This window comes from Seriola lalandi, unplaced genomic scaffold (genome assembly GCF_002814215.2).
Source record: "Seriola lalandi dorsalis isolate HSWRI2012SDOR001 ecotype SW California unplaced genomic scaffold, Sedor1 jcf7180002054898, whole genome shotgun sequence".
NCBI classification, from domain to species: domain Eukaryota; kingdom Metazoa; phylum Chordata; class Actinopteri; order Carangiformes; family Carangidae; genus Seriola; species Seriola lalandi.
The window spans coordinates 3,959,197-3,981,992 of record NW_019525450.1 but is presented as its reverse complement, the minus strand read 5'-3'; the positions used below and the strand labels follow the sequence as shown (position 1 = coordinate 3,981,992).

Here is a 22,796-nt window from a genome sequence, read left to right as displayed (position 1 = left end):
AATAAAGGGATTCGGGATGCACATTGCCTAAGGCAGATCGCTTCAGTTTCTAAAGAAGGAGAATATTTTCCTCTTTTTTGTGGACCAGACAGAATGAGCTTCCTCGAAGACGACGTTACTGGCGACTGCCGCTAACTCTGCTTCAAATAATCTCCAATAATATCACCCTGGAAGCCACAGCGGCAGATTTAGCATTTAGCCGCCCCCTTCACCCTGCTGCTGTTCTCAGGCATTTGATTGGCTGGCCTGCGAAGCACACTGCAGTAGCTCTGGTCCTTTGGCTAAAGGGCACACAGACAAAGAGGCAGAGCCGATTATCTGTGTCTCATCCAGAGGCAGCACACAGCAGACGCCTATTGTAAGGCTTCAATGTGATGTTGGGGCCTTTTCACAGGAGCCACAAAAGACTTGAGATTATTGAGATTTCACTGATAGTATTGCCATTGTTACTGATATTAAGATGTTGCAGGGAGGGTGAAATATCTGTGCAATCAACCTGCAAAACAAAGCAACTGTTTTGCAGTTACACTTTACTAGGCTTGATAAGGAGCGTCTGATAAGGGAAAAACAGACTTGATGTACGTTAACTGATAGAAACAACTTTTTCTTCTTCACCTTTATCATACAGGTTGACTTTTGTTCCCAAGTCTGTTTTTACTTGTGGAATTAGGTGAAAGAATCAACCCCTCAAAACCATAGGAAACTACACATAAAGAGTGAGTGCTGGGCTCCATGTTCAGTGCTTGTTTGAGGTAGGGATTGGTACGAGTAGACGAGAACTCGCTGTTGACGTCATTATTAGAGTAGCATTTCACTGCTTGCGCACCTGCGCATATGTTGTTTTTGGCTACAGTAGTTCAACTCACTTGGCGTTACATACACCATGGCAGCCGTGACCAGAAAAAGTGATGTCTGGAAATATTATCCAAATATAATCCACGTGTGTTTCCAGTCGGACACAGACCTCCTGTATTTCTTTTTTTCCGTAAAAGAAAAAAAAAAATACATATAATATATATATATATATTGTATATATATTTTGCGAGTAATTAATAAGTGATTACTCCAATAATGAAATTACTCAAAATGCCCATCCCTAGTTTGAGGGATCCCGCCTTCACATTAAAGTAGCTGTTTATTCAGCTACTTTAACATGTTTTGCACTTAATTAATTAGATGTGCAGGAGCATTAACAAGAGAGAAATGTAGCATCTAATTCCAAACTTGGCCATCACAAACAATCTGATAGAGAATCTTTAAGTGCCTGTGTAATAAAAGAATAGACCTGAATGAAATATACAACAAATTGATAGATTAGAATGTTTGTGAAGGATCCAGAGTGAAATTCTACGGTTAAAACAAAACATTTGTACATTTTGTATTCATTTTCATCGATGTGTTGCAGCTTCAGAACTGGTGGTCTTTCATTGTAAAAACAAAAAGATGAAATTCAACAACAATGGCAGTGCCTAGAGTGATTGAGATAACACGGTGTAGCAACAGCATCATGGCAAAGGGCCATGCTCTCCTTTCCTCACATAAAACGGAAATTATTTCAGCTGGTTTGATCTTCCTCTATTTACATAATATCAGTGTGGTTCAGCAGCACGGGTGGGCACTTATCATTGATACTGCATTGTGTATTATTCTAATAATTAAAGGAAATAGCCGCTCGGTGAGCATGCTTCATTTGGCATGATTGAATGATTGGCACTTACCAAGCTAATATGGTTTGGGTGAGCACATAGACACAGTGAGGAGAGTAATGATGTCAGGGCCACGTCGCAGACTCTGCCTATGATAGAGTGACTCATTTCCTATTAGCGAGGCCTGATTCCACATGGCTTCGTTCTTGCATAACGCCTCGGCCCACGTCTGTGCCGCCACGCCACTCCAACTGACACCTCTTAACTAAACACACCAAATGGAATAGACATAAACCCTCACTCCTCATCAGCATTCACCAGGAAACACGGGCATCACCCTGCCCTGCTTTTCATGTAGAACAACAAAGACACCATTTGTACGCATCTAAAATGGTTGCTTAAGAAGAAATAGGATTTGCACATCGGACCAAATCATGCTCTCGGAGATGTAATGGTGATTTGGTTAAGGATGGGTCTGCACTAGTTATTTTGCTTTGCTGCCTGTAATGTGGTCTGTCGAGGAATTTAAGGTGATTTAACTGAACTACATTAATACTTCAGTGTCTCTGTAGGCAAATTGGCCCTGATCTTGTCTTTTATTCAAGTGTAAAACTCAAACTACACTACACTACTCATTTGAGGTTCTTGTATTTTACTTGAGAACTTCTATTTCATGCTAAAGAGAAATTATCATTTCTATCTCACTACTCACTACTATTCCTGTTTTGCACTTATATGTTTTAGTTGTTTATATGTTTTTATTATTATTATTAGTTGCAAGTCACTTTGCATATTCAAATGTTTCATATTTTTCCTATAATAATAATAATAATAAACTTTATTTATAGCACTTTTGAAAACAGCAGTTACAAAGTGCTTCACAATTAGAAATAAAAATCCAAAAACCTTAACAATAAAAAACAATATAGTAAACTAAACAAAACCTCAAGACAGATAGAACCAACAGGAATAAACAACAATCTTATAAAAACACCAGCCTTTACAAGTGGGTCTATAAAAGTTTTTTAAAAAGTGCTACAGAATTAGCTGACCTAACAGTGACGGGGCTAAAACAGCAAAAGTACAGTCCACCTTTGTTTTGAGCCTGGACCGTGGGACACTCAAGAGCAACTGGTCAGACGCTGTGAGTGATCTGAGAGTGCAGTGATTGAAGTTCAAAAATACTTCAACTTATTATTATTATTATTATATTATTATCCCAGAGAAATTGCAGCAGGCATCATGAACACATCAAAGACATTAAAATACATTGGAAATGATAAACATCACATACGGAACGCAATGATTCCAGGAGTGGTCAGCTCAAGAAAAAACATTACTACCACCTTGAACCAACAACATCAGAATGGTAAGCAATACCAGATCAATCCAATTTATGCAGTAGGTTAGACATAAATACTGCATCAAGTCACATAAAATGTTGTGCAAGAAATAAAATGTGTTAGGCAGGTGAGCAGGACTAGGCCTAGCCTAGCAGATTGAGCTTGTCAATAGCAACAGGGTTAAAGGAGACTCAAGCGTGCCATGTCTTTGTTTTTGGCATCCTAAAACGGCGTCCAGATGGAGGGAGGTCAAAGTCCTTGTAAAGTGGATGGTCAGGACAGTTGAGAGTAAGTTGGGCCTTATTTATCACCCGCTTAAAATATATGTGCTGAAGCTGGGCTTGCTGCACCCTGATCACCTCACTAGCCAAGAAACCAAACCAAGCCACAAAATAGTAAGTAAGAGCAGATTCAATAAAGCATTGATAGAACAAGAGGGTGCCGTGCCATGGACAGCTTTGAATGCGATCAGGAGGATCTTAAACTGAGTTCTGGCACGTACAAGAAGCCAGTGAAGTTGGGCCAGAATGGAGGTGATGTGCTCTCTTCGTTTAGTGTTTGTCAAGAGCCTGACTGCTGCTTTCTGAACAAATTGCAGTCATGAAATTGCAGACTCACTTAGACAGGAAACTAAGGAGTTACAATAATTCAGATAAGGAGAGATAAAGGCATGGATGATTTGCTCTATGATGTTCTTGGGCAATGCTGAACTGATTTTTAGCAATATTTCTGAGCTGCAAAAAACAAGATTAAACCGATTTCTCAATGTGATGGTCAAAAGTCAAACAAACACCACACCAAGATTCCTCGCAGATGGCTTTGTATTCCCTGCTAAATGTCTGAAGTGTGGAGTAATGTTCTGTGCATGGTTTGATCACATCCGATTGACAACGACCAAATTGAAACACTGCTAAATCTTGATTAGCTGACGGAAGTGTGTGACTTCACCTTTTTCTAAATGAGCCCCGCCTCCTTCAAACCAGTGAGAGGAACGCACAGAAAAACCCAAATACAGAAATGTCTCATGTAAGATAACTAAAACTCTCCAACACTGGTGTGTACTCATGTAGAAATCCATCACTTATAGTAAGAAGCTGATGAAGAAAATATGTTTTCAGGGGCTTTCAGTTTAATTTGGAGCGCTTTATACATATATACATATGAAAGTATGGGGTTTGAAACTGAGACATTGCGGCAGCAGCCAGAAGAGCTCACACATAAGCTGAATTGGACAGCTGGTAAGACAACACAAGTACAGAACTTCTACAATCCAGCGAAGAATGAAATTCACAACCCTATAAAAGACATTTTGAGGGATTCAGAGACCCATCTGCCTCTGGTGAGGACCCACAGCGAGATGACACTCGTGTAGCGCTGGTATGGGGTCTGGTGTCAATTGCTTCCTACACAGGACGGATAAGAAAAAGTGTTCTGTAATATCAGTGGGTCCTGCGAGTGTGAGGGATAAGTTTTTGCTCAGGATGGCAGGGTAAGCTAAAAGCTACAGAGTCAATGTAAAAGGGATTTTCCCTCCACTCGGCTGACTGTGCAGCAGCAGCAGCAGCAGCAGCAGGACTACCCCAGATCAGCATTGTGCCGTGTTCTCAGAGGAGCTGCCCTGCTTCTACCTCTGAAAATAGCACAATAAGGAGGCCTGATTGAAGTAGTCTTGTATCACATCCTGCCATACCTCGGCTCTATACGCAAGAAGGCGCAGGAAGCAGCGCCAGTGTTCGAGCACAGCGAAGGTTCAAATGATGGACAGCGCTGACAGGGGTAATGATGTGTAAATTACAAGCGGGTCGACACTGCAATGTTTTCCCCGGTGGTGAAAGAGCAAACTCATTTCATAAACACAATGATCGCTAAAATATTCATAACAAACAAGAAAATGGGGTCAGACTCCCTCCTCCTACCAGGCCATTACATTTCCTTTGTGTGTGTTAATTAAGTCAACAAATGACTTATAAGATCATAGTGCCACTACATCGCCTATAGATTCAGTCTTCAACATGTGCTCAGACAAATTAGAGGTTTTGTACAACAAAGACAGGAATTATAATAGTATGCAGTGAAGACAATTTGTATTGAGGCAGATAGAGCGCAGGGAGCGGTGATAAATTGCTCTAATAAAATACAAACAAAAGCCAATGAGAGAGATCAGACGAGGGAAGAAGACTTACAGCTCGGAGAGTTGGAGGTGCTGGAAGAGCTGCCATGACAGAGTGGTGAGAGGATTCTTTGACAAGTTTCTGCAGAGGAAAAAAACAAAAAACAAAGAGAAAGTTAAATTCAATTATTTTATGTCTCATCCTTGATGTTTTGTCTGTTCCGTTTGTGTACCATTTTCTCAATTCTAGTTTGATGTACTTGCAGAAACACAATTACGAAATTGTTTTCAGGGGTCATTCTGGTGCTTTTTTCCCCTCCTCCTTCTGAGGTGAAATACTTTTTTTCGGTCACTTTGGGTTTTGTTTTTGTCTCAACACATCACTCTGTACCTCTATCTACAGTATTTTGGTGTATTTCAGCAAGTAAAGCAAATTTTACTAAATAAAATAAATAAAATTAAAAAATAAAAATAAAAATAAAAATAAAATAAAATGAATAGACAATTAGATATACAGGCCTGCATTAAAAGCTGAAAATAAGGCAAAGTACTATTGACACGGAAAGGGAAACAGGCGTGTCTGTGTGGAGCTTCAGGGCTCAGCCAACTCAATAAAAGAAAGTTGACCGCTTTCGAACCAAGTAATGCAGTTGACTTAAGGAACCCCTGCAGCTCAGGAAGCCACTAAATTCAATAGCAAATATCCAGAGACTTACAAGTGATTTGACCAGAACCTTTAATCAGTTTAAATATGAACAACAGGCATCTGTCTATACAGTTATTAAGAAATACAGCATCTCTGTGCGGGCATTAACACAGCAGTTTGTCATAAAGTATGCTATCAAATCCAATTATCAGCCCCTGCTCCATCGATGTGCTGCATTACATCATGAGAGGAAAAAGAACAAGCAGCATTCAATCTCATCTGATGTTTCCTTTGATGTGAACAGTCGTTCAATGACTCACACATTTTTCATGTTTTTGTCACTTTGAACACAACACAGCTCACAGTGTGTATCCAGCCAATGACAGAGGATATAACATAATGTATAAACAGAGACCAGAGGACGAGACTGAATTTTGATGGAGACGCTGGGTCAGTAGAAAAAGCAACAGAATACAGCAACTAAAAAACAAGATTTAAATATGAAATACAGCAAATTAAACACGACAGATAATTGTAGAAAACTATTTTTACAATATAATGTGGGATGTGTTAAAAATCAATGTTTCAATGTTTTAAAGTAAGACCTTCTAAAGCATCAGACAAAAATGCAATTATAACACAGATCTTAAAATACACAGTGACAGAGTGAATTGTGAACTTTTTTATGTATTTTTTTTTTACATTTCCAGTTGTGTACATTGAGTTCACACGCACACACAAATATTCCATAACAGGTCATTTGTATAGAAGACTTAATAGATGACATAGATAGTGACATAGTGTCACTATGGCAACAGGGAGCAATGGATGTTGCAGGACTTTCTATCCATCATGCACACATACAATGACATATGCACACACACACACACGTGCACACACACACGTGCACGCCCACACACTCACTCTCTCACACTCACACACACACACACACACACACACACACACACACACACACACACACACACACACACAAAGTTAGAACCCATAGTTTTAGTACATTTGCATCAAGTCACACACACACACTGGTTAAATACTGTCACCTTGAAATGTGTGCTAGTGTGATGCAGTGCTCTCAATACAGGGAATGTGTGTGAGAATATGTAAAGATGCTGCATGAAATTTCCCCTCCCAGAGAAAAGCTGTGTTCCCACAGGGCCTGTATTATACGCTGAAAGAATGCATTACAGGGAGGGGGAGAGCGAGAGCGAGAGAGTGAAAAGGTGGGCGAGCAAACAGCAGCTCATTAGGTGATGTAGAGCAGGTCTGCTCAACATTTACGTCAAATCACACATACTCAAAATAGACATGCAGATCACACAGAGCACAGATCTCCAAATAGACACACGTCAAATGATGAAACCCTAAAATAGACACACGTCAGACCACAGATCTCCAGATGTACATACGTTAGATCGCAGGACTTCAAAGAAACATTCAAATCGACACACATCGATTTTAAATTTTATAACAAAAGAGTATATTTCTGAATTGCGCAGAATTCTTCAGATGGGATGGAATCATTTCTGGTGAGTGAATCACAAAAATTAAACTCTGGGACCCTTTAGAGAGCCCTGGAGCCACCTTGAAGACTTTGAGGAACTGCCTCAAGGGTCCATGAACTATGGACCAAGAGCAGGCACCCAAACAGCAGCTGAGTAATAAATCTACTTGTAAAAACGACACAAGTAAATGTTACTGAGGTTCAATTAAAGGACACCTTTTTGTTTTTAAAAAAATGGAAGGTATACCATGCCTAGCATAACAAAAGTTATGCCAGTTCTACAAACTATATGTGTATCCTACCCTACGAGTCAGTGTCCAATTTATGACAGTGTTTAATATGTGATAAAAAAAAATGGTGAAAATCCGCTTTATCCAGTAATGTTACTACTTTGATGGTTTGTTGTGTGTTTGCTATCCAGCTAAGCAGAATCTATACTCACCAAACAGTAGTTAGAAAACAACAGAGAATACTAATAACACTGTTGAGGAGAAGAGAAGAGAAGAGAAGAGAAGAGAAGAGAAGAGAAGAGAAGAGAAGAGAAGAGAGAGAGAGAGAGAGGAGAAGAGAGGAGAGGAGAGGAGAGGACGAGTGTTTTCTGAGCACAGAGTGAGACCTCCTTCACGTCTCTGGCAGGAAGTGTTCTGTTTTCAAAGGTCATCCTTCGCATCTCGACAAGAAATGTCAGCTAAAATTGGATTTTGGTCGGAAGGGGGGGGATAAATGAATTAATAAATAAATAAACAAATCAACAAATAAGCCATCAAAGCTGACGGAATGCCAAAAGACAGGAGGTGAGGAGGGGGGCCAATGATTATTAAATTAAAAAATTAGCGGAGTAGAAAATTAATCTATTTATAAGTTAGGCAGCTCAGTTTCCAGAACTGGAAGGACATACTGTATACCGCCACCCGACAAGCACGCACGCACGCACGCACGCACGCGCACACACACACACACACACACACACACACACTTACTTCCATTACTTTGACTGAAGTGTAAAACAGACACAGTGTCAGTATCCACACAACACTTATTCAGTCACCGAGCCACAAATCATCTCTGCTCCTCAGACAACGCTCATTTGAATATAGAATTATAATTATGTGATTCACATGAAATTTTCATCAGGTTGAGGTAAAAAAAAAATATGCGTTACAGCGACGGATGTATCTAGGGTGTTAATATTGATGACAGCATAGGCTCCCCAGCCAGAGGGCGACGAAGTGGATGCTAAACTCAACCTGGGTATTTGCTCCTCTGCAGAGGAGGCACAGCTCCTCCTCCCTCCTTCTTTAATAATTCTGTTTGGCACAGATGCCATTGGGAGGGCTTGGCTACTCGAGAGGGTTAGTTAATTAGTGCAGCATCTACTGTCTGAGTGTGGGGGAGCTCTGCACATTGACATTCAGGACCACGCAGAGGAGAACCAGACAGCCACTGAGCAAGATGTCACAAATGATCAGCAGCTCGGACGTCGTGAAATCTAGTCGTCATCTGTCAGGCTGAGGGGAAGCTGCTAATACCACAAACTAATTGCTTCTTTTTTTGTGTGTTCACTTTTGCAGCATTGTGTTACTTAAAAACTGATTTTTGTTTCCTTGAAATGTCACAGAGCCCTTTATGTTATGAGTAATGTCAATGACTGGAAGCTGCGAAAACACACCTCTCAAAAACAGAATGTCTAACTTTAAAATATCAGAGATGTCAATCTTAAAAGAAAGTTGTTTTCCCCCAGTCCTGCAAGGCTGACATTTTAGAGGAGGGAGGTTTTTTTCTGTACAGCAGCCATTTGCAGTTTATGAAATAATGTTGCATTAATAATATAACGGGAATAGTAATGGGATCCAGGTCATCTTTTGTCTCGAGCATGACACTAACAATGCAATGCAAAAGGTAATTGCAGTCAGCAATTACATAAAATGTAATGTAATGTAAATGTAAAATACATAAAAAACATTATAATGAAAATACACCTTCATTCTGCTTCTCTCTGCCACTGACTGTGGCAACACAAAAATGATTCAGCCTGCAGTCAAGTTCTCATTCAAGCTTGTATTCATCCAAACACCCAGGAAAACATCCTTTTGGAAACACTCTCCAAGAAGACTGAATGAATGTCAGCATGCAGTTCCAAAGATAAAATGTGCCATGCCAGGTATTATTCTGCAATTTCTGCATTTATTATGTTGATGCAGTGCTTAAGACATCAAAGCCATAACCCCTTATCACCAAAGGTATTCCCAAAATAAATCGTTCCCCCTCATTTGCAAAGGTTGAACTTCCCATAACCCCAAGATCGTCCTTTAGCTGGAAGGTGACAAATAAAAAGTAAACTGCACAGTGAAGAATTCAGCTTTAAGCTGCTAATGATGTCTGCATGAGTCTACGCCACTGCAGCCTTCTGCGTGTCTCTGCCTGATAAGAACGCTCAGAACGTATTTCATGCTTTTCATCCCAACCAGTGTAACTATGCATCTCATGGTCCATCGGTCCATCCCCTCTACAGCTGAAGCCGCATGCATCCTGCCTGAATGTACACAGTGATAGAGTACTGAATGTATATGGATATGCATATTCAGCCAGACCAGCCATGCCTCCTTCACAGAATGAAAATGCAAATTTCATATATCCTAGGCCTCTTAAGCCCCAGTCGGACAGAATTTATTTCTCCAGGGGAGGTGAGGTGATTTTAACATTACCTGCACTGGTCAGGGATTTTTAATCCCATACAGAGCATATATGACTAATTTTTCACTCCCACCACAGTGATAATTACAGCCGCAAATGCCTAATGTTTTTTCAGCCAACTTGCTACTCCTCCTGTAATTTATATTCTGTCTTTCTGTCCAGCACTTTGTATTTTTGGCCTATACTTGTTTAAACTCTGTCAAACTACTACCATTAAAAGCATGCTGGATTAGCTATTAGCTATGTTTGCAACGTATCCATGGACGTACAGACAACCATATCACTCTGATACCAAAGCAAACTGTAAATATGATAATTCTCAGACAAATTCTGAAGCATCTTTTCTTCTCTGATTTGTAATTCTTTTATTCACACTGGACATCAGAGATAATATATGTTTCATCTCTCCGCCGGCCCCTTGGCCTCCTCTTTGGGCATTGTCCTGTGGAATGTCTGTGTTTATTACAGGCCATATCATGTAATTGAGATGGTTAAAATGCCATCTGGAATGATGAGTTTAATTACAGAGGAGCACAGTCAATATTTTATTTCCCACCTGCCTTTTTATGTTAATCACATTTGAATGGGGCTTTAGTTCACCTTCTTAAGTCTAAGGTGATATTATCTGTGGTGTGCGACCTTTGACTCTGATCTCATTGGACTTTAATTTACATTTAGGTGTAAATAACTGAGAAAAAACGTTTATTGGTTTTTTTGTCAGTTGTTGCCATTCCAAATTGCAGTACTCTTCCAAATCCATACCATTAAATATACAGTATATCACATAAGCCGAAAAATACACCTCATCTAATCTTGTTAAAACACCTTGTCGGCTCTATAGCCTAACATCCACATTCCTGCATTTCTTCAGAATTGCTGACTAAGAGATCTATTTTCAGGGCTTCCTCTGTGAAAACACACACACACACACACACAAACACACAGTCTAAACACAAGACTAAAGAGACGACAGTCCAGCGCTGCACAAACCCAGATCTCTGGTTTTAATGCTCACCCTCCACCTCGACCGTCACAACACTACTTTTTTGTTGAGCTATACAAGAACGTCACACTGCATTTCAAATATGCATTTGCATATGCACACATTGGCATTGAACAGAGAATGTGTAGACCCTATATAAGCCATATGACAATCCCTAATGTTACATAACAGTGAATTATCTGCAGGTCACCCCTGTTTTCAACTGCTGTGGATCACTCATTGCTCTCAAACGTGTTTCCAAGGCACGCAGCTGTTTACAGCCAAAAAGTTGTAATAAACCCACTGTGTGTTACTCGCCCAGCACAACAGCTGACTAGTAGAGTTTCACAGGTAAAGACTAAGGTATTCCCCTCAGTTGGTGGAAACCAAACAAACAAAACAGAGCAAACAGGGTATTGAATATGTTCATTAATTCAGCAGCTGGCCAGAAACTAGATCTCCTACTAAAATTGAATATTAGTCATTTCAATAAATCCAAATAACGTCTCTAACAGCTCCAAATAAATGCTAATGTTGCTCCTGTTAATTCAGGAAGAAAGCAACTGTTTGCTAACATGTTGTGTTTACAGCTTGTTGCTCTGCCCCCAAGTAGCAAAGAAAAAAAAATAAATAAATCAATGACTGCATGTTCAACTAGTAAGATGAACTGCTGTTGTGCTTAACAAATGGTGGAAATGACTTCGACCAGATAACAATCAAAAGAGTTTGCATGACTTGCTGCTGTAGAATAATTGTTTTCACATCAAATCAATCTCTTGTTTTCTTGGTCTGTTTTGTGATTCCTGGACTAATTATATTTAGCTCTAATTGTTAATTGTCTTTAACCTTGTAGAGTTGCTTGATATTTGTTTTTAATGTATTTCTTTAATGTATTCATTTAGTGCTTTGATTGTTAAAGTTCTCAGTGTGGCATTTTTAAACATCAGTATACAGTGACTTTTTTAAATGAATTACATTTGTGGTATAATTACCATAAACAATGGCGTCGATGTGATAGAAAATTCTCCTCAGGTTTCTCCAAATCATGTTTTGCCTTACAGGAGAGGCTTAGCTTAACAATTGCACTTTTTCTGATTTGTGTCATTAAACAATGTTCTATGTTTTATAGAAATCCAGATGATTTTGGCTCATCCTAACCTGAGGACGCTTCATTGTAAAATGCCATGCAGAAGCTGAAGGCCACTGAGTGACTGTCTCATTTGTTTACAGTAATTACCAGGATGTCTCAAAATCAATGAGCTAATGATCTATTAATGACAAAAGTGAAGCCTTAATTAAAGATAGAATAATTTGCATGAAGCAAATGAAATTTATCTTTTTACATATTCCGCCGTGGTTGTATATTCAATACATGTACTATAGTTCCCACACTAGAAGCAAATGCAGTGTCAGCCACAGTGCAGATCCTCTTGAGAAGATTTTGGAAGCTCGTTCACATGTAAAAACAATCACCTGAAATAGCTGGAAAACAGTTAGTGGCTGTCATCTTAAGGTTTGATTTCCCTCTGGGGAAGCTCATAAATTTAGGAAGCAGTATACTTATCTTCAGTTTTAAACATCTTGTTCTATCAAAGCATCAAGCCAAAATCCAGCATGAAGACAAAGTGTAAATCATTTACGACAAAGAATCAAATACACCATGGGATGTGCTTCAGTGAGACGGCGCTTGTATAGTATTATTGGTAAAGGCATATGAATGAATGTGCTTAAAAACTCCCTCCTTAGGCAGTTCAATCACTGCAGTTCCTTAAATTGTGTTGGAGATACCGTATGGAATTCATTTAATCAAAACAGCCAAGGAGAAACTTCAAACAGCCACCACTTCATTATAATAGAGAATATTATTCGCCCCAAATCTGCATCAAGCATAGGTAAGGTTGGCTCTGGGGAAGAGGGATAAAAATAGCGGATTCTTTAATCTCAGAAAAATCCTCCGGTTGTGGTATATGAGTGCATGTGTCGTGCTAATCTCACAGCACAATTCCTCTCATCTGCTTTTAAACCTGTTTATTCCTCCACATCCAATGAGGTTAAATAACATGAAACTGGAACTACTATCAAAGTACAATTGAGAAAGCTACATAACCCTCAGCTGTTTTAATGAGCCGAACTGCTTGTCAAAAGTATAATAGCAGCTACTATACAGTGTCAGCACAATGGTTGTACTGGGCAGCTTCTTCAGAAGCTGTTTACGACGTATAGTGTGAAGTAAAGCGGTTCAGAAAAACACCCATGGAGTTCAGTGGAACATCCGTGGCATGTTTCTCACAAAACTAAAGGTGTGCACACCAGCAGCTCTGTGAGGCTGTACTTTTAGCATAGTAGAGCTTTCAGCTAAATGCTATCATGCAAACAATAACAATGTTAACATGCTAATGATTAGGAACTAACGGTTATATGTTAGTTACTTCTGGCATGTGAGCGTTCTAACATTTGCTAATTAACACAATGACACAATATACAGCTGAGGCTGTTGGGTTTGTCATGACTCACTGTTGGATTGGACAAATTGAAATTTGGGAACTTTATTAATGATCATTCCTGTGTGTATCATCTGCAGGCTACTTCGTGACTGCTCCCAAAATTAAAGTCATCATCAAAGTCATTAGGATTCATTATCTGTCTCAGATTTCACGGCAATCCATCCAATACCTGTTGAGCCGTTTCCCTAAAATTAAAAAATGTCAGCCTCTTGGTGGCAAACAATGAAACATCAGGGGATCATGAAAGTAAGAGGGCATCATCCTCTGGGGAGAATTATTGCCTGTACATAATTTCATACCAATCAATACTAAAGTTTTTGAGATATTTCAGTGTGAAAAGACCGATTGCCACATAGCATGACTGTAAATGTACCCAAACATGCGTATTAACTCCATTCACCTACCTGAATCAATCAGTAAAGATTACTTTATCTTCAGCCCACTAACTATGCTGTAAACAAAGGCCTTATGGCGACTCATAACATTAATAACAGCCTGTAATGTCTGTAACCGTCACTCCAGGAAAAGCTGAGACTGACAAGGAATGATTGCTTTTAATAAGGGCTTAATCCTGCCTATTCAGTATCTTTTTATGAATCCCGCTATCAGTATAATAACACCAACAAATTAGTCTCTGTGTAGCAGCATTGTTTGATTGATTTTAATCACTAAAAAGCATTTTTGTGCTGTTTCTGCATTAGCTGATAGGAAAGGGTAGAAAGATGAATGGAAAAGATGACGCAAAAAAGAGCTGCGAGTCAGTTTGAAAGGCATGACACCTTACACCCCGGCTCACTGAGCCATTAAGTCAGGTTAGCACTATTATGGTAAAGACATTAGTAACTGGAATATATCCCTGCAATATCATTTGAGGTTTCAGTTTGTCAGTGTAATTAATGCAAGACAATATTGTGCACAGTCATCCGTCTACACTGCTGATTGCAAGGGAGAGATGTGAGTCAATGTTCCAAGACACAAGAGAACGAAGCCTTTAAGCCATGATTCTGATTATTTTTCCAGATAGGGATGGAGATGTTAATATAGACTGAGTAATGTAATGGAAATTGTCATCAATCTAATGGGACAAGCAGAGACAGAACCGCCACTGGGCTGACAGTATTGCCACAGGCAGACTCGAACCTTTTAGCCATAATTCTGATTGCGTTTGTTAATTATGGAGATGAAATATGCACTGAGCCTCAGAAATGCATTGCGAAAGCGACTTTGTTGCGGGAGACAAACAGTGAGCAGAGAAGCTGTGGTGTGGTTTTCCAATGGTGGACCAATGGCTCATAGTTCCCATGGACAAAAGTTTGCTGCTTGTTCAGCTGAAGGTACACACTGCCAACCTGTTCTGGCCTGCTGCTTTATGAAATGCCTCTTGCTGAAATCAATAAAATGTTAGAGTTGATTAAAACACCAATAACGACACCTGGGAGTATTTTTCTTCCAGACGACTGCAAGAAACATTTTCAGCCTCTCTTCCAGCTGTATTTCTCAGAGTGCTTTTCCAGCCTGCAAGCAGCTCAGGGTTCAAACTATTGGGGTGGGGGGTCTGAAGGTCTGACTCCCATGGTTAAGTATTGTACTTGAGTACAATTTTGAGGTACTTTACTTGAGTATCCCATTTTATGCTAAGCTAGATTTCCAGTCCACTACACCTGTAAATATTGCACAATACTCCACTACATTTAAACAAGCTACGAGAACTGTGTAGCGTACATACCTGGCCTGGCATCAGTCGCATGCCATTAAAGAAGTTCATTGTAAGGACATGCAATGTTATGGACCCGAAATTGACACTTTGCTACTCTTCCCACCATCAAACTAACCATGCATGAACACACACACGCACCAACCTCCCTTCCTCTGTCCCTCTCTAGATGAGAGTCATAAACTACAACCCACAACCCAATCCTGAGCAGTGACCAGCAGAACTCTCTGCACAAACACAGATCTAAGGAGGAATGTAAAATTAAATATCTAGCTGTTCTGTAACTCATGAGATGTTCCTATGCAATAGTTTAATCCCAAACTTCTATCCCATAGAATGTTTGAAATGTAACATGTAGATTTTAAGACAATGTGACAATGCACAATTTAGAGCAAATTCTAAATTGTGGTGTTAAAGCTTCAACTGTAACACTCCAGTTCACTGAACCAAGCTGTAACCACACGTGCCCGCACTGAACTGGGTTCCCTTTCACCCTGGAGAAAAAGTTGACCTCCCAGATTGTCATTGTATAATTAGCACTCTGCAGCAACTCGACATGATTACAGTAAATACATTCCATTTTTATATTTTTTTTGTTACACTCCGTAATGCAAAAGCACATGTGTTCAGACAGAAGTAATAATGAACCTCAAGACTCTGACATGGTAATTTTGGTTTTTGGGTTCAAACAGTATGGGTTTTCCAATAATTTCCATCCAGAAAATAAAGACATGAAGTAAGTCAAGGGGAAGGAATTGAAGATGACTGTGTGTCTTTGGCACCTTTCCCCAAAGCACGACTCCATAAATCCCATGCTGTGAGCCTGACCAGCTGAGTGGTTTTTAGTCATAATCCAGAGGTTTCAGAGAAGTGATCAAGGCATTCATATGAGACGGACCTGCATCCAAATCCACTACAGCCTGGAGCAGGCAGCCAGACCAGAGTACAACACTGGGCTTCTGCTGTGCCCATTTGTTCTTCCACTGTCCCAAGGACTGGATTAAACATTGTTTAAGTCAATTAAAACATTTCTACTAAGCCACAGGCCAGGCCCAGTTTCTGTCTCTGCCACAATGAATGTTTCTCCTCACCAATAACAGAGACAACAGCCATGGGAGCTGCAAGAAAATGAACACAACTCTTCAGAGCACTGAAGGCTTGTGCAATCAAAGCTCTTATCATCTAGATGTGGCAGGGGAATCCTGTGCCACTGTCAGAAGCTGCAGGGTGAACTATTGTAGAAATCCCAGTTTTTACTGCAGACTTGTTGAAGTCCTAATACACTTCCCCAAGAGAAATGGTTTAGAAAAATCTAATTTTGTTCACCTTTGCCTTCAGGGGTTACTGGAAGTGGTCTGGAAATTGTGTCTGTAGAACATTAAATACACAATTTGCAGTTTGTAAACATTAACATCAAACATTAAATTAGAAAAATTACTAGAAATGCATTAATTTGTAAGCAACAATTGATTTTAGTGGAGCTAATTTTAAATATACTTTATACTTTAATCTACAACGATGCATCATATTGTACATGTTGATCATATGATTTGTATGTAAATCTTAATCTGCAAAATAACACATAACTGTAGCCATCAAATAGCTAGTGGAGTTGAAGTATAAATGGAAGAAAATGAACTCACTTACTTTCCATCACTGCTGTATACCATCCAGAAGTACAAGTTTGCTACATGTTTTGCTTCTGTAGTAGCCAGCATACTCCACATCTCTACAAATAACAGCCAGACACTAATATTCAGCAGTAGGTTACAAATTATCCACTTTTCCAGAGTCTGTCATGTTGAAAAATGTGCCATCTTTTGTAAATGGGACATCAAAGCCAGTGAGGATTGCTTTTCATTTCATGATTTGTTTACATTATCAGTACACTAACAGCAACTTTATCTCTGGTAATTTTAATGCACTTTGTAAAGATGAATGCGTGCATCAACCACTGAGGCCTGTATTCGGTTGCCTCTGTCAGGAATGTAATGCCAGTGCCACAAAAGCATAACTCATTGCCAACATAATATACTGCCAGCACTCTGTAGTAATGGAGAAGCTTTCATTAATTTCAAAGGAAAGCTGCCTTCTATGGCTGTAGTGTAGCTTAGCCTCTCCCTGTGTATCTCAAGACACTGTGAGAGTATTGGTTACTGTGGAAACCAAGAGACCAACTGCAGCAAATACTGAAACACAGTTAAATTTGTCTATGCAGTTCTAGGTGGCAGAACACTGACTCCTGCCTGAGAGAAATAAACAGATGTAACATAAATATGATGTTACACATCACATAAAGGGCTAGGTCACTAAGTACACTTTATTGCAGGCTCACGCTGGTTTCTGTATTAGATTGTTCCTATGGTGATGCCGCAAAGCTTGTGTCATTGCCCACTTCCTATATGGACCAAACAGCTTGTTAACTGAATAAAAAAGATGCAAGAGCAAGACAGCTAAGAAAACACTGACCCGGGGTGAGTACGCTTTACCGCCTTCAAGTATTTTAACAATCTGATGCATGAAATGAGGACTGCCTGTGCTTCTTCCTGTTTCATCAAAAAAAAGAAGACAGAGGAAAAAATCTGAAGAGCAGGTTTCTCCTTGACAGCTCAAAAACACTGGTCTCAAGGACACTCAACTTTCCGATGCCCCATTTACTAACGCAACAACGATGCAAATTTATGGAAATGTAGGTAAGGGTGTGGGGGGAATGAAGATTTACTGTCTAAGCATCTTCACATAATGTGTTGTTATCTCAAATGGATGGCCTGCCACCCACACCTTGACAGCTGCTGCATACGCATAACATGGAGACATGTGGGGAGAGCTCAGTTGCAAAAGCACTGAGGTTAAAGGTCACACATACGTGACAGAAATCAATAACAAACGTGATAACGCTTGTCAAAACTGAGTTAAAGACCTGAATCGATTGGTTGTACTACAAACATGTATTATGCTATAGAAATGTGTGATTTCTGTGAAAGCAGTACAAATACATTTATAGTACGTACAAAACTGAGCTACAAACTACAACACTGGTTTGGTCATCTCTGAACTCTGTTAGCCAACTAGACGGTTAAAGCAACAGAGCTATTTCAAGTTAAAGCTAGATAGAGATGTAGCCACAGGTAAATATTAATCTTAGCTGTTAATATAAAATATGTCAATTTTGGTGAACTGACATATTGGTAATTCAGTTTGTTATTCCACATAATTAACAGCAGCTCAATCCTGTCATGAAGAGGAAAAAACTCAACTCCAGCTAAAGGGTGCTAGCTTAGCAGCTACCTAGCAGCTAGCTTCACAAAAGCTGCCACCTTGTTTGACTCCAGTGATGTGGTGGTTCAACTACCTTTAAATCACATACTCAAACATAACCTATTAAATCTTGAATTAATTTTGTAGGCTACATGAATTTCAATATTAATATAGCCGATCATTCATTCATTCATTCATTAGCCATACCACTTATCCTTTAAGGGTCAAGAAGGGGGGGGTAGAGCCAATCCCAGCTGACATTGGGTGAGGACAAGGTACACCATGTCTATCACAGGGCTGACATATAGAGACAAACAACCAATCACACTCACAGTCACGGGCAATTTTGACTCGCCAATTAACTGAACCGGCATGTCTTTGAATTGAGGGAGGGAGTACCCGGAGGAAACCCTCACAGGCACCGGGAGAACATGCAAACTCCATGCAAACTGGCCTGAAGGTCGGAAACCCAGAACTTTCTTGCTGTGAGGCGACAGTGCTAACCACTGCACCTCTGTGCAGACAAGGCAGTTTATAATGGAAAAGATTTACTGAAAAGAACACATTTTGTAAATGGATACTGTGTTTTCCCTCTTTGGCTTCCCTGAAGATTTTCACAGTGTAGTACCTGCAATCTCTAAAATGAAACTTTACAATGTGTGATAGGAAGCAGTAGTGACAGATAGCCTGTTATCATACTCCAATGTAACAGTAAAACACCGGCCTGCAAATGAGGTACTGTAAATTATTCCTAGTGAGGCAGCACTGCTGGAATTCTATTTAAAAGAAATAATCATATTAATCCAACATTCACCAAGGAACTGCATCAAAATGAATAATATTCCAGAGGCAGTCAATTGGAAGTAATTACTTGACCAACTCACACAATAATGCTGAGAATTGCTCATAAAAGCATAATAAGAGCAGATTAAAGTGGTGGAAATAACTTTGCATTTTAGTCAAGTCGCAGCTTGCCTGATGCCAAAAGAAATTTAAATAAGAGGTGTTTAAAGGACTTTAGTAGCACACAGTGAAAACAATAATACTGATTATTTGAAGGATGGCAGGTAATACTAACATCAAGTGCTTCTCCACTGCAGCAAATCAATTTATCAACCAAATAAAAATAGGGTTTCCTTCTTAATGGTCAGTAAATATAAGCAGAGGTTTAGTAAACAGCAGCTGTTTGTCAGCTCAACCCAAGTTGTCATGTCTAACATCTGCAGCCTCTCTGTAGAGGGAGTGAAGCACAGTGGCTATGAGCTGAATGACAATGATACATTCAGATGGTCGGACATAGAAACATAACCCTAGCAGGTGACATCCAAATCATTCCCGCTCTCACTGGCAGAAATGAGCAGGGCGACATTCAGAACATGAAAAACAGCTCTGCCGCTCAGCCAGAGAGATTCCTCCCAGCTTGGTTACAGCTGGCTCCACTCAGTAGGCTGCCGGTTGGGCCGCCTTCCTCCATTAGCCTGGAGGATCCATTTATCTTTTCATCACACTGCACCCCTTTAACAATAACACCATCACCTTGCCATGCATTACACATCGGGGCGGCTTTGGCCAAGTGGAGTCTCCTCAGTGTTCCCAGTAATGAGCAATGGTTTAAAGAAGAAGGGAAGTAGAGCTAATCACATTGACTCAGGTGCGCAAGGTTTAAACTCCTCCTGAGCACGATGGGAGCAAAGACGGGTGAGGGATGTGAGATGAAAAGAGTAGACAATGATCACATCACCTGTGAGGAAATTCAGCGTTTAGGGCAGCAGCTCAGCCTTTTCAACTTCTCACCCCGCCTAAAGCTGCAGAGTAGAAAACTATCACACCACATAAGGCTCTTGTTTGAATTATTTTTACATTCAACTATTTTGTGTTTACTAATGACTGGAAGTTGATTAAAACCAGAAAAAGTACAATTTAATACTAGCAGTGACCCTTTTCATTCTCTACTATTTTATGTCATCTGTTCCCAAAATGCAAAAGATGAACAATGAAGCTGCAAAGTGATTTGTCAAACAGCGATATATTATTATATCCACAGCACAAAAATGGTCATTAGGAAGCAAGTTGTAGTTATATCCAATTCCACTTTGTCTTCTGTACTTAAGTAATGGTCACTGGATTAAGTTTTACTTGAAGCTTCAGAACAGTGGTGCTTATACTATTTAGGAATAAACACAATATGAAAAAAATTCAAATGAAGGGGAAGTTTCTTTCTTTCAGTTGCCTTGCCACTGTTCACATCACAACACGTAACTGTAATCTAAGTGACAAAACACTGCTGGCAAATTAATATGTTTGAGCAATGTCAAGAAGATTTGGGTAAAAAAAAATCACAGCAGTGTAATTGATTTACTCTTTGTGTGTGATGCATTGGAGAGACAAGGGTGAAGGCCAACTTCTCCAAAATCTTTCATTTAGCCTATTTGACTTTTATTTTACAAAGGAAAACAGAATGTCCTTTCTGTTTTTTTTTTTTATTAAAAAACTTCTAACAGGATTGATATGTAGAGCGTGCACTAAGTTGTGCAGAATGCTTTTACTGTACTATACAAAAATGATTTGTTGTGTCAGTTAAACTTGTGCTGTAGAGTAATAATTGCAGGGACCACACTGATTTCCACTTCCAGCAAACACATGTACTGTGGAGGAATATTATCTAACCTCGTCAGCACATTATATCTCTGTTTTTCTCACCACATTTATATAGCTTTGAATCATTTAATTTAGATTATATTACTTATCTAATTTGCATGAGTTAAAACTGATATAATAAATTACTTACTGCTTTCATTTACCTCTTCCTCTTAATTCCATTTGTCTGATTCAGTGGCTCACAGTGGTCAACATGGCCCAAACACACAGTATAAATGAAAGAACACCGCCGCTAGTCTATTCTCACTCCAGATAATTATGTGAAATGTAATTTGAATGCAGTCTTAGTAAATCAGTCGCTCAACTGGAGCCAGCTGTGCTGCTTAAAGTTTAGCACATGGTAAATGTTTAGCATGCGTCTTATCAAATATTCTCCATCAGGAGCAATCAACTATTTAACAGCTGCATATAGAGAATAACCAGTTTACAGCACAGTGGCGTTTTTCTATAGCCACTGTGGGATGCCATAAAAATTAGTTTGAGAACAACATATTGAGGTGTATATTCCAAACTTAGAGTCATAGAGTCAGGGTCTGTTAGATCTCCAGAATTATGAAAGTTGCCAAGACCAGAGACCCCAGAAGTTTCAGCAGAACTTAATACTTAAAGAAAAGCACACAGAAAGAGTAACAGAAAAACCGCAGCTTAGAACTGAAACTGCGGAAGGCCCCATGTTGCAGAGTGCAGGCAGTCTGCCAGTCCTTTGAGCTGATCCAGAGCTAACTTGTAATCCCCGACCAGGGGTCTGTCTGGTGGAGGGGGCAACAGGCTGCTACATCGCTGTCTCGCAGCTGAGAAGGTGTTGAGGTGGTTATATGGTATAACACCAGCACAGGCCTGCTTGGATGATTGCCACTACCGCACAGCAGCTCTCAGCATGTCCCAGCATCCTCTCTACCAACGCTGTCATACACAGCCACCTGGGGCTGCCATCTTGACTTGTTTTGACGAGGCTGGCTGAGCAGAAGGAGGAGCAGGGGCAGATGGTACAGTTAAACTGGCAGGGGTGACGTGGTTGGCATTGAGCCGGGCATCCCTGTGAGTGTCAGACAGCGGGAAGCTACCTTAACCCAGCCGGGGCTGCCAGATCGTAATTCCCATCAACCCACTGGAGACACAGGGCTGCAGGCCATGCAGATCCAGGCCCGGTGAAGACAGCTCAGACAGCCCGGCCTCCCAGCAGCCCCTAGGTCATTGGCTAGCACTCTGCCACTCTATTAGGGATAATTTTGAGCGTCTTGGCTAAGTTCAGTTTCTGTGCATCTAAATTCAACAGCCTGATGACTATGGGAATACTAATGAGATTTTTGATGAAGAGGAAGTGGAGAGCAAGAAAGGGAGAGAGAGAGAAAGAGAGAGCTAGAGAGGGCCATGTTGAGAAATTTAAGAAAATTAGTAAACATTTGTATTGAAATGACAATATTACATAAATCTGGAAAACAAGTATGACAGTCTACAGCTACACTAACATCTATGTGAGGATGTGTTTAGGTACAGCAGTGCTTTGAGCTAAATACTGAGTGGCAACATGCTCACAATGAAAATACTAACATGTTAATGCTTAGCTAGTAGGTAATATGTTTGCCATGTTCAATATTAAGCACTATAAAATAAATAAGTAAAATCGAATGTTCACCTTGCCATTGGTGCTAGATGAAAAGACAGAATAATTAGGATCCCCGATCACCATGAATGCCACTGCAAAATTTTGGCAATCCA

At 39.9% G+C, this 22,796-nt stretch overlaps 1 protein-coding gene across 1 annotated transcript in view; it reads right to left on the bottom strand.

Moving 5' to 3' along the window:
- ntrk3b (neurotrophic tyrosine kinase, receptor, type 3b) overlaps positions 1-22,796 on the bottom strand; it is a 173,179-nt gene that overhangs the window by 98,782 nt on the left and 51,601 nt on the right. Inside the window, exon 4 of the mRNA XM_023429753.2 lies at positions 5,173-5,241. Coding sequence (XP_023285521.1) covers positions 5,173-5,241 — 69 coding nt within the window. The remainder of the gene's footprint in view (positions 1-5,172; positions 5,242-22,796) is intronic.